This window comes from Macroventuria anomochaeta (assembly GCF_010093625.1).
Source record: "Macroventuria anomochaeta strain CBS 525.71 unplaced genomic scaffold BU25scaffold_54, whole genome shotgun sequence".
In the NCBI taxonomy this organism is placed as follows: domain Eukaryota; kingdom Fungi; phylum Ascomycota; class Dothideomycetes; order Pleosporales; family Didymellaceae; genus Macroventuria; species Macroventuria anomochaeta.
Window position 1 is genome coordinate 1 of NW_022985415.1, and position 12,822 is coordinate 12,822.

General features: G+C 51.0%; 4 protein-coding genes across 4 annotated transcripts; all 4 read left to right on the forward strand.

Annotated features, from left to right (window-relative positions):
* Nucleotides 1-1,407: 1,407 nt before the first annotated feature.
* On the forward strand, nt 1,408-3,958 carry BU25DRAFT_443722 (GMC oxidoreductase; the record flags this gene model as incomplete). Its single annotated transcript, XM_033709378.1, has 8 exons — nt 1,408-1,416; nt 1,473-1,502; nt 1,646-1,673; nt 1,709-2,030; nt 2,074-2,486; nt 2,738-3,133; nt 3,221-3,392; nt 3,706-3,958. 8 exons carry the CDS (start codon nt 1,408-1,410, stop codon nt 3,956-3,958), a joined length of 1,623 nt encoding a protein of 540 aa, XP_033555692.1.
* Nucleotides 3,959-4,157: 199 nt separating this feature from the next.
* BU25DRAFT_495685 (uncharacterized protein) lies at nt 4,158-6,771 on the forward strand (the record flags this gene model as incomplete). Its single annotated transcript, XM_033711874.1, has 4 exons — nt 4,158-4,268; nt 4,374-5,072; nt 5,122-5,256; nt 5,302-6,771. The coding sequence occupies exons 1-4, from the start codon at nt 4,221-4,223 to the stop codon at nt 6,769-6,771; spliced, it is 2,352 nt and encodes a 783-aa protein (XP_033555693.1). The 5' UTR covers nt 4,158-4,220.
* Nucleotides 6,772-7,126: 355 nt separating this feature from the next.
* Nucleotides 7,127-8,114, forward strand: BU25DRAFT_236298 (uncharacterized protein). Its single transcript, XM_033701469.1, has one exon. It carries the CDS (start codon nt 7,482-7,484, stop codon nt 8,067-8,069), a length of 588 nt encoding a protein of 195 aa, XP_033555694.1. The 5' UTR covers nt 7,127-7,481; the 3' UTR covers nt 8,070-8,114.
* Nucleotides 8,115-8,590: 476 nt separating this feature from the next.
* On the forward strand, nt 8,591-10,564 carry BU25DRAFT_495686 (extracellular metallo proteinase 2; the record flags this gene model as incomplete). Its single annotated transcript, XM_033711875.1, has 2 exons — nt 8,591-8,947; nt 8,999-10,564. The coding sequence occupies 2 exons, from the start codon at nt 8,591-8,593 to the stop codon at nt 10,562-10,564; spliced, it is 1,923 nt and encodes a 640-aa protein (XP_033555695.1).
* Nucleotides 10,565-12,822: the final 2,258 nt, after the last annotated feature.

Genomic DNA, 12,822 nt, shown 5'->3' on the forward strand with positions numbered 1-12,822 from the left:
TTGCAGGCCCGCTCCGGAGATTGTACGTCCGCTTCGGAGGTACCGAGGCCTGTGCTGTTGCCGAGGCGCTAACAATGGGCCTAGCCCATTACAGTGATGAGCTCTTGTGCTGCTGTACGCAATCATGTATCACCGTTGACTAGGCCTCAAGCTCACGTACATTGCGTGGTGTACAGGCCTGCCAGTGAGCCTCTGTGAGAGCAGCCAGAGGAGTAGGTGTACGCAGCTGCACGTCAAGCTTTGACAGAACAGCATCTGGTTGAAGTGGAACAAGGCCTGCACCTTGAAAGGCTGAGCGGATATTGACTGATATAAATGATCGATCAAATGCTACCTTGAAGGCTGGCAGAAACTCAAGCTTGGTGATATGGTTAATGTGGTGACGGATCAGGCTCTCAATCTCACAGCTGTATGCGCGCTTCAACGGAGAGAAGCAGTCAATATCAAGAGGCTGAAGCAGGTGAGATGAGTGAGGCAGCATACAGAGCGTGTAGATATTGTTCTCTCTGCAGAGCTCTTGAAATTCAAGAGACTGATGGCTCTCGTGGCCGTCAAGGACAAGCAGGCAACAAGCACCTACAACACAAGTCTTTGCGTGAGCGTTGAAGTGCTTCAGCCACTCAACTCCTAGCTTGTTGTTTGTCCAGCCATTGTCACTAACTGCGATTGCCCAGTCGCGTGGGATCTCTGCTTCCTTGTACCAGGCAGACAGATGATACTGGCCAGCAAAGATAAGGAACGGTGGAACTGACCAGCCGGCTGCATTGATTGCAGCAATCAATGTCACCCACTTACGACTGCCAGGCTGGACAGCCTTTGGCCGGCCTCTCCTCTCTGAGCCTGTCACAACAAGCTGAGTTGTGATCTTGCCCATCATAAAGCCAGCCTCATCAAAGTTGTAGACGTCATTGTCACAGATGCCATACCTGGCCTTTGTCCGCTCTACAAGCTCAAACCAGCTCCTGATCAACACAGGATCCTCACACAAAGCTCTCTGCCGGTCATAGGCTCAATTGAAACGTGTTGTGAGACTGTCTGTACGCTTGACAAAGTTGTGTGGCCAGTGGATGCCAACCTGACCTGCACCGCGCACAGCCAGCAGTCTATCAGCCATATCACGTACAGCTGCATACGTAGGCGCAAATCCACATTGATCTAGGTCAAGTATATAGCCAACAATTGCCTCCTCTTCTAGCTGGGTCAGCTTCTTTGAGTTGGGCTGGCAATTGTGTCGGGCAGGCCGGCCAGCGCGTTGGTCGCGTAGCATCGTACGTGGGACACTGAACGTCTGAGCTGCTGCTCTTACAGTCTTAATTTGACTTTTGTTAAGGGATGAGATAGTAAGCTGTATATCAGCTTCATTTGAACGCAGTGGAGCTTGTTGGTGTTGAGCCATTGTACGTTGAGATGAGAGAGGTGTGCAAAGTTGGTGGGGTGGGCGACTCGCTTGTACGGGCGACTCGCTTGTAAAGTACGTTATCATTGCCCGACTAACCTCAACGGTAGGGATGATCGTGCCAGAGCAAAGCACGATCCGTACATCAACATGGAAGGCCTTTTGAATATGCACTTCTATTCGTATTCTTTGACTGCAGCAACACTCTGTTTCTAGCCTTCAAGATGAGATTGACTTCATGGATCGCAGCAAGCATCAGCTCCACTGCGGCAGCGCCGTCCACAGAAACATTTGTACGGCAGCAAGTAGTAGCCGGCAAGAACTTTGGCATCCCAGAACAGAATGCGACTTACGACTACATTGTCATAGGAGGTGGTACCGGAGGATTGGCTGTTGCATACCGTCTTGCAGAGGATGGCACCAAGACAGTCGCAGCCGTCGAAGCTGGCGGATACTACAAGATCGAGAATGGCAACACATCAGTAGTGCCAGCGTACAATCAGAACTACAACTACATCACCCCGGACTCGCGGTGGGATGCGCCGCTCGTGAATTGGGGATTCCTGACCACACCTCAAGCTGGCGCCCAGAACCAGGTTTTCCATTACAGTCGAGGAAAGATGTTGGGTGGCTGGTCAGTCAGAAACCGCAAGCATTGAGGCAATGGCTACATCCAGTTCGGCTGAGGATGCCATGAACTACAACCGACCTACAGTTGGCGGTCTGCAAGCGTGGACAGACGCTGTCAATGACACAAGCTATGCCTGGGACGAGTTTCTCCCATATTACGAAAGCTCCATCGACTACAGCAACCCTAGCATGTGCATAAGAGCGTTCAATTCTACAGTGCCCTATATCGATTCCGCAAATCAGTCCGGCAACCCTCTCGAGGTTTCCTTCCCGAACTTTGCTACACCACTATCTTCAAGGGCTCAACTAGCCTTCCATGAACTTGGCGTGGTAGACGTACATGATCTGATCAGCGGCAAGCTTATTGACTCACAGTACAGTCCTCTTACGCTCAACCCGAAGGATCAGTCCCGCAGCTCATCACAGACATCATTCCTCAATACAGCGTTCGAGGGGAGTGGTGTGAACAAGACAACTGTGACGGTACTGAAGATAATCGGTATTGGGCAATGGATATTGAGGTTCACTGAAGTTGTATTGTACTCAAGCCGTGTGGTTATATACTGTGAATGAACGGAAAGAAGAACTGACCGTGAAGCTGTTATGTTACTGATACTGTTTGAAGGAGTCTGGTCCAGTCGGTCCTTTTACACAACCTCATACAGTGCTGTAACATGACCTCTTACTGTACTGCGACAACAACCCTCAAAGTCTACACGCATACCTTGGGGCAGAAGATACTCTTCGATGACAACAAGACCACATACAGGGTTTCGGTACAGATTGGGCCAGCTGCGGCTCCATCTTACATCCTTACAGGCAGCAAGGAAGTGATCGTGTCTGCAGGCGCTTTTCAATTGCCTCAGCTTCTCATAGTCTCTGGTGTTGGGCCTGCGGAAATTCTACAGAATCACAATATCCCCATTGTAGCAGATCGACCTTGTGTTGGCCAGAACATGTGGGACCACGTCGTCCTCAGCATTGGCCACCAAGTCTCAATCGAAAGCTATGGACGCCTCATGAATTACACCATCGCCGCCAAAGCCAAGCTTGAATACGCCATAAATCAGGCCGGCATATTGACAAACGATCAGTCAGACTACCTAGGTTGGGAGAAGCTCCCCGCTGCTTCGCGAGGAAACTTTAGCAACACAACCTCCAGCGACCTATTAACGTTCTCTTCAGACTGACCAGAAGTCGAGTACGATATCTCGTCTGCTCCATTCGGCACGCCGCCCTTCTCTACACCAGAGCACCCGATCGGCGTCGGATGTTTTCAGCCTGTGCTCCTCACGCCCCTGTCTCGCGGCAACGTGACCATCTCGAGCGCTAGCATGACCGACCCTCCTATCATCTCACTAAACTGGTTGACGCATCACACGGATCAAGAAGTCATCATTGCATAATCAAGCGCGGCCGCGAGTCCTTCAACCCCTCTGCTACTGCACCGATCCTCATCGGCGAAGAACTCCTTTCAGGCCAGGATTGCCTGTTGAATCGACAAACGAGGAGATTTTGGTGTACTTACAGATGAACGTTGGGCTCACTTGGCATGCGAGCTGTACGTGTAAGATGGGCAGGGCCGATGATGAGATAGTGTCACGGTTCAGGCTGCTCCTGCCTGTCGAACCTCACCTGCCATGAGAGTGACTGCCACGTCACACTAGCGTTGTTTACAGCTACTCACATTACATACTGTCCGTAGCTTCACCCAATACAACCTCAGTTCAATCCGTCAATTCTTCCCATATGCGCACTGTCCATGCTTCCCGACAGATGGCGGTTGTCGACTACAAGGCTAGGGTTATTGGGGTGAATAGTCTGAGGGTTGTGGATGCGAGTGCGTTCCCATTTTTGCCTCCAGGGCATCCGCAGGCGACTGTATTTGCATTGGCTGAGAAGATTGCTACGGATATTCTGGCTGGAAGGTGATGTTCTGGAGATCTATGAGTAATGCACCACAAATCTATTTTTCCGGCTTGATGAGTACATGCAAGTGTAAGTGGAACACCCTTTCCATGCTAAGCTCGTTCTAACCCGTTCGGATCTAGTGCTGTCGATCTTCGCAACTCGCACCATCTTCGGCTTGCAACACCAGACTCAGCTTCGAGCATCTCACAACTCGTGGCATCAACGCCTTCGCTACTTTGGTGCTCGGCTGCTTGAAAGAGATGCAAGCCTTACTATCAGCATCATGACACAGACGGGCAAGTGCGACACCTGCAGGCAACGCAAGGTCAAGGTAAGCTTCCCGCTCCTTTCCTTCCGCGTGTGCGCCTGGCCATCGCAGATCGCTTGCATGGACAGACATCTTCGTTATCATGCTAGAAGTCGCTGATGATCTCAGTGCGACGAGGAGAAGCCAAAGTGTGGCGCTTGTTGCAAAAAGGATCGACCGTGTACATACACCTACGGCAAGGCATCCGCCTTCGTGGTGCAGGATCCGAACCAATTGACAAAACATGGCAAATCAAAAGTTGCACCTGTTGTGTACACACTGGAATCATCCGAAGGCACCAGCAGCTCTTTTAGTTCTACACCTTTAGAGTTGAGAGTAAGCACCCAAAGAAAAGCTGAGTTTGGCAGAGGCACATTTCAGACTCTAGCCCCAGTGTCCGTGGCCAAGAACCGCCGGTCAGAGAAAGCCGCAGTGCACAGAAGAAAGACCCTGGATGCCTATCTGCGACATCTACAGCTGGAGGCTTCACTAGCTTTGATCAGACCATCTTCTGCTGAGAGCACACTGGTAGCAAGATGGGTCGACATGCTCGGCTCGGCTCCTGAAAACAGCAGGCCTTTGTCTATACTGGGGACTTGGATTCAGTCCATACCGTCACGAGTTGGCTCAAACTTGATGCTCGATCTTGCTGTCGAATTTCTCATTGACAGTCATGCCGTCTACTGGGATGATAGCTACTCGAAGCGACAGATTGCTAGCGCCACGAAATCGAAGGCCTTAAGAGAGCTGCAATTGGCTGTGTTCCAAAGTCAGACTCGTAACACATACGAAATGGTTCTGGCGACCAAGATGCACTATGCTGCTGAGGTGAGGCAATCATGAAGAACGTTTCAGATCACCTGCTGACCATCTATAGACACTTTTAGGCGTAGACACGATGTATCATGCAATCCATGCTTTCGGACTTGCCGAGCTACTCAAAGCCGGAGGTGTCGCAAACATTGATGACGAACACTATTGGAACCTGATCGACAATACTTATATCGACGATGTAAGTTTCCTTGCATGGCGTCGTCTCTTCATTTAACACTCCTAGGTTAACGAAGCAATGCTTGCTGGAAGAGCATCAGTTTACGACAACGACTACTATCTGTCGGTGACTTATCCGCCAGCTTTAGCTCCGGACTTTGTACACCTTACCCCAGCTCAACGAGCTTCCATGTCTATCATGCATGTCTTCGTGCAGTGCCCGCGACTGAACTGTCTGGTTCGGCATGCCATCATGCACCCGGATGACAGCGAGTCTCTTGCAGCCGCAGTCACTTTGACGGAGTCCATGTGGCAGATCGATCTATCTGCACACGTTGCCGAACTCATGCAGACCGCCGTCACGACGATCAGCGCACCACCATCTTTAGACATGGCTGACATACTTACCGAAACGTTACATTTCGACTCTGTTCAAAGCATGATCCTTTGCACTCGATATTGGATGCTGCAGAACGTACTTTGTGGGCTGACCGATACACTACAACGCTATTTCGCTACTGAGACGTCCTTGTCGCTCCTTCCAGAGCCAGAACTTGTGCGTCAATTTGATAGCGATGCTGGCATACGTCTTGCAGAATCACTCTCTTGGGCCGAGTCTGTTTCTCAAAGACTTCCGCTCGTTCCTCTGCGACTTCACACCCCGCTCCAAATATCTATCGGACCGTGGCATCGTACCATCCGACACATGACCACACTCTTCGGATCCGACCTTACATTCGATGTCGAGACACATCAACAAACATCCATCGACCTGAATCGAGCTGTGCGGATGACGACATGGCTGGTAGATGAATGCAATCGCATCCATGAGCAGTGGGATGTTAGCACAGTGGACGAGAAATCGCTATACGAAGCCTTAGACTCCATGGCTGGTGAGAAGATCCCAGACTGGCTACCTACAAGAGTACGCTTCGAAGCTGAAGACGGAGACATGGTCATCAAGCTTGACTATGAGAAGCCGAGCGGCAACTACCAGAACGATTTCTCCCTTGCTGGTAGCAGAGCAATCTCACATCGTCCTGGACTTCGGATGGTCGACAATAGTTCCTCAAGCCTGAGTTTGCATGGGGTTGAGGACTCTGCAAACGATACAGATATATTGTCTAGGTCTGCAAGTGTCGAGGAGGTTGAGAGTTCTGAAGATGCAACCTCTACACCGCCTGGCCCAGCCGACATCCTCTTTAAATCTGGTCGAAACCTCTGCTCAACATCTGGATGGTGGCCCACTTACGCAGAAGTGGATAATACCTTTGGCCCATGTACCGCATCAAGTTGGTGGCCGCAGACTCCAAAGTCGTCCGTCGTACTGCTGGACAGCACACACAAAACATCCGCGTTCCATCCGAAGACGAAACGAATGAAAGCGAAGACTGCTGTTACATTCTACAATAGAAACATGAACAGCTGTATGTCGCCAGCATGGACTAGCACGAGCAGGTTTGCAAAGTCATCGACTCCGTCCGATGGCGAGAGAAGTGCGAAATCGACATCGCCAAAGTGGTCAGGCGGCGTGTGAACCTACTTCGAATGATCGGAGTGTAATGGCCGTGCCGCGCATAGCCGATGATCGAAGCCTACCTCTTGAAGCGATGTGGATTGGGAAGGTGATATCGAGGTCGAGCAAACGCTCGAACGAGAGCTATCTTGGGTTAGGGATAGCAGAATGGGACGGATGCAGTCGAAAGATAGTTGGCACCACCGCTTGCAACAGCTCTCGATGGACGGCAATGACATGGTCAGGCGCCTCCAAGTCTTTCAGGAAGGTGGTTGCAACAGAGCCCAGGGCCACCATCTCTCACTGTGCCGCATCGTCGCCACATGCTCTTGCTAAGCCTTGGGAGGCTTCATCAGGCGGGACGGCACGCATGTCATCGGATACTTTAGCCACAGCTGTGTGGAGATATCGGTTGCAGCTGACTGTATTGAACACTCCGGCTCTTTCTCTTCAGCGCTCTAGTGTCGAGACTGAGTGCCGTACATCCAGCCGCTGGACGCAGTGAATCTGTTCTCACGGGGTGCTCGGAGATGGCGCAAGTGTTCACACTGTCTCAGTCAATACACCACAATCTTCTCGGTACCAGGACGATGAGCCGGCCTAGCGTGACGGAGCAAACTTGGAGGGTCGTCTTCAAGTGCGAGGGAGGCCAAAAAAGATAGAACGATACGGAACTTCGGGTTTCCGCAGGCCGGGTACAGCTCTACAAGGGTGTAGATTAATTTCGCAGCATGCGAGTTAATGAAGCTTGTTCAATCGAAGTCTCGATGCCAATCCGTAGGATCAGGGGCCCATCACTAGTGTCTCTTGGCAGGCTTTCCGCGCTCAATCGCTCGATCCAACGGCGCAACATTCTTCCAACCACACCTCAAGGCGTCCATCCACAATCCCCAGAGTTTTTGCATGTCGCATCTCAATTTGCTCACCTAAGCGCCGTTGTTTTGCGCCCGCGTAGCTCGCGATTACGTTGCCTCGGGGCGGATCGCGAATCCGCACTAGCACCAGAGGGGCAGGTGAACGGAGTGCCCAGCCATACTGTCGAGAACTACGGTCTATGGTGCGTCTATGATGGCGAGATGTATTTGCGCTCACGACGTATGCTCATGCTTCGCCCTGCAGCTTGCAGCTCGTATGCCCGGGTACCTGCAGTGGCTGTAACCTCGGTGCTTATCACCGCGTCCCTGAGTAACGTGATCTCAGCTTTCTTTGGATGTCGCGGTGCTTATCCACGCGCCAGTGTAATCGCAGAAATACAGATGTTTAGTTCTCAGTGGTTCGTACAAGATACAAATCTACACCAGCGCGCTTCTCAGCGGTGACATCTCAGGGACGCCCATGTCATCAGGGTTTCAAGGCTGCCGATGCCGTCTAATCTCCCCTGTCGCTCGACAACCTCCCGAATAGGATTTCACTCTGCGCTCAGCCTCATACGGAAGGTCAACATTCTATCTCTTGGCAAACGTAGATCACTTGTAGTGCCTAGACAGTATGAACATGGGATGGGCATGGGTTCAGAATCTCCAGAACGATGCAGCTTCCTATTTCAACCAGTTGCCAAGCTCGCGACTACCTCGTGAAGGACTACGACGCCGTGGAGTCCAGTAACGGCAGTCCGTGAGACCGTAAGCTGCAACGTGAAGTAGCTTGCGATATCACGCTACCACATTGCTATCTCTTTCTCTACACTCGAGAAATACAGGGGCCAATCTCCGGAATTGTGGTCAGCCTGAGCTCGTGTGGAGGCAGGATGAAGTTGTATAAGTAGTAAGCACACATTCACCAGGTAACAGTCCAACCCAGTCGTTCACTTTTCTCTCGTTCCAAGCCCTTCGTTCTCAAGATGCGTTCCGCTCTCATCGCCACTCTGGCCTCCTTGGCCGCCGTGGGTGTTGCCCACCCCCACGCTCGCAGCTCGAACTCGCTCTCGCGTCGTGCTATCGACCTTGACAAGTTCCGCATGGTCATTAAGACCGAATACAAGAACGCTACTGAGGTCGATGCCGACCCCACAATCCCTACACTGAGGGCTCGTGCTACCGCCGAGGAGACCGCTACCGAGCTTGTTGCTGCTCAAGCTCCGGATGCTGAGTTCCGCTTGTCCACTGACCACTACACCGGCAAGAACGGTGTTTCTCACTTCTACTTCAAGCAGACTGCCAACGGTCTTGACATTGACAACGCTGATTTCAACGTTAACGTACGTTTGATGAAGTCTCAGAACTTCGAACGCAAAGCTAACACATAGTAGGTTGGCAAGAATGGCAAGGTCTTCTCTTTTGGTAACTCTTTCTTTAAGGGCAAGATCCCTGCTCTGCCTACCACCAAGCTTGGCAAGCGTGCTACCACCGACCCAGCAGACTCTCTCAAGGCTGCTGTCAACACCCTCGGACTTCCTGTCGAAGCTGACTCCGCCACTGCTGAGCCCAAGGCCGAGAAGGAGACTTACGCCATCAAGAATACTAGCGGAAGCTTGAACGAACCCGAGGCCAAGCTTGTCTACCTTATTGACTCCAATGGCGAACTCAAGCTGACCTGGAGGGTCGAAACTGATATTGTCAGCAACTGGCTTCTAACCTACGTCGATGCCACCACCGGAAAGGACGTTCACGCTGTCGTCGACTACTCTGCGGACGACAGCTACCAGGTTTACCCATGGGGTATCAACGACCCTACTGAGGGATCGCGTGTCTACGAGGAGGACCCTTTCGACTCCTTCGCTAGCGAGTTCGGTTGGCACTCGGACGGCACCGATTGGTTCAAGACAACCCGTGGTAACAACGGTGTTGCTCAGACCAACTGGGAGAACGACCTTACCTACGAGGCTCTCTTAAACAACTCTCGCCCTGTTGCTCGTGACCTCAAGTTCCACTACCCATACTCGCTGAACGAGACCGACTACAAGAAGTACGCCAACGCCTCAGTTACTCAGCTATTCTACACTTCCAACAAGTTCCACGACCTGCTGTACCAGCTCGGCTTCGACGAGCGCGCAGGTAACTTCGAAATCAACAACAACGGTGCCGGCGGTATCGGAAACGACTTCGTCTACTTGAACGCACAGGACGGCTCTGGCACTAACAACGCCAACTTTGCCACTCCTCCCGATGGCCAGCCCGGCCGCATGAGGATGTACATCTGGACTAACACCCAGCCCGTACGCGACTGCTCCTTCGAAGCTGGTGTCGTCATCCACGAGTACACCCACGGTTTGTCCAACCGTCTGACCGGTGGCCCCAAGAACTCCGGATGTCTGAACTTGCTCGAATCCGGTGGTATGGGCGAAGGCTGGAGTGACTTCTACGCGACTGCGATCCGCCTCAAGCCCGGTGACACCCGCAAGAAGGACTACAGCATGGCCGCCTGGGTCAACGGCAACGAGAAGGGTATCCGCAACTACCTCTACTCGACCAGCATGACGACCAACCCTCAGACCTACAAGAGCGTCGAGTTGTACCAGCGCGTCCACCCTATCGGCAACATCTGGGCCTCCATGCTGTACGAAGTCCTGTGGAACCTGATTGACAAGCATGGCAAGAACGACAACGGGACACCTGACTTCGACAACAACGGCGTGCCTACCGATGGCAAGTACCTCGCTCTGAAGCTTGTTCTTGACGGCCTGGCGCTCCAGCCTTGCAACCCCAACTTCGTTCAGGCTCGTGATGCTATCATTGATGCTGACTGGGCGCTTACTGGCGGTGCTAATGCTTGCGAGATTTGGACTGCGTTTGCTAAGCGTGGTCTGGGTGAGGGTGCGAGGTACCAGGCTACTGGTCGTCTGGACAGCTTCAAGATCCCTAACGATGCTTGCTAGATTGGCTAGCGATGTGAGGGGGGTGTATATGACGATGATGATGAAGACATATGACGACGCTACTTTCTTAATGTAATGTATTTCAATGATATCCTTTCATTGAAACGTAGTTTCGGTTGCTTCTTTTTGCGCGACGCCCTGCGAAACGGACACGAGATGCATGACCTCCGATTTCGAAGATATTTGGCTCACCCTGACTGTCGTATACAATGGCGCAGATCGTGACTCGTACGTGGTGTCGGGTCTCACGGAGCAGAACATCTCACACACGGATGCCCAATCTCAAGCAGGAATACCCAGGTAGCAACATCAGTCTGGAGATATTGCTCACTCATAATGTATTTGGATGATATTACAGATTCTGACAGACGTGTATTTGCGCCCTTGTGTGCACGTCGCTTCCGCCTAGTCCTTTGTCGTGTTTTTCAAACGACCTGTACGTTGTCCTGCACTCTCACGACGCAGCGACACTCAACTGCGCCAATTCCAACCCTCATGTACTCGTTTCCGAGGCCATTCCACACAACTTCTAACACAAAATACCACTCGTTGTCATCTTTCTTCTCTCTTCCTATCACGATATAGTGAAGGTTTTCCAGGCTCTCGCCGTCTTTGACATCAAGCTTTATCTAGCCGACTCCTCCCCCAGTACTATCCCCGAGAGCGTAGTCGCCATCATCCAGCTCAACGTACAGTTGACGAATGCTCCCAGGTCTGCGATCAACGCTTCCGTGCGCGTCTTATGGAAGGACACATTGCTGCTCAAAGCAAGCTTGCCGTACTTGATGTTCAGAAACTGTACGCCGCCTGTACATGCCATACACGCAAGGTTGTCAACAACCAAAAATGGGTCAAAATTTTGTTTGAGTTTGTTTGATTTGACAACATCAGCCAAGCAAGAGTCCACTGCTACTATTTGATTAGTCAAGTCAATCAAAAGAGATTCAAACTGTCAAAAATTTTGAAGTTTGTTTGAATTGGCTAGCACACTGTGGTACTGAGTTACTCCAGAGTTGCAATACTTTCATTGTGTTTAGGTGTCAACAACTCTCCCAATGCCACAATTATATAGGTGTCAGTATAGCTAATAGAGCAGAAAAGGCAGCTTTTTAAGAGGATCAAACTCCTTGCAAAAAGAACACCCATATGGCAAGTGAGTACTTCTTTAGCCTACTCCCATAATGGTATGGGAAACAGGATTTGGAAGCCTCGCTTGCCACCTTTGCCAATCCTCCTCTTTCTTGGATAGCAGACAATTGAGGTTATAACAATATATACACAATAGCCAAATAGGGTAATATTACAGTGTTGCTGTAACGCCTTGGACCAAAAGCGCTCCGATAACGTGTGGTCCCGCAGGGACTCAGCACACCGCTCTCTTTCCTGTCGCTAACTACTTCCGTGTCACCTAGACATGGGTAGTTCCGATTCCCCTCCGAACTGTGTACTTAATCAGTTTGGCACAGTCGTTAGATAGAGTAGTTTTTCTGTATCCTTTTGTACAAGACCTATAGGTGTAGGGAATTCAATCCTAGTGTTCTCAACGTCCCAGCACTCCCATATGCCTCGTAGTGGACTCACACTTACTTCAGACATCTTCCCTACTGGCCTGCGTCGTTACAGTTGCAGCCGCTGGCCCAGTAATATTTGGAGGCATGAGTGATGTTCACATATCAGCCATCTTAGGTATTACTTCCAAAAATTCCTCAACCATAACCACATGTGGTAAAAAATGTATTCTACACATAGGATAGTTAAATCCACCCTGTTGGATCAATTGCCATCATTAGTTTTGCTCTATTTCTATTGTTGCAAGCTGCACAACATCTTGCAGCTTATGCTTGGCATGAATTGATGATGTTGACTAGCCAATTGTGTACTTTCCATGTGCCTGGTGCGTCAATGCATACACACATCCTCTACTACAGCTTAACTGCCTGGGCCAATAGCTTACTTTTTTGCACCTTTACTTACCTTCACACTTACCATGCCACCAAAACAAAGCCACAAGCCTGTGTTACAATCCTACATTCTGCAATAGAACGGCAGAAGCAATAAGTAACCACCAACCAAACACGGAAGCCTGGGGGAAGGCGCAGCACAACAAGGCCGCCTGGTGGGCGCCTAATGGGTGTTGAAGTCGTACTTTAAGCAAAGCTCGTAAGCACTATTTGATTGGTTCTCGAGGATGAACTCTGGCTCTGGAACAGTAGGGGTAAGTCGCCTGGGTGAAACACCTAACGACGGCTTGGGGTAAC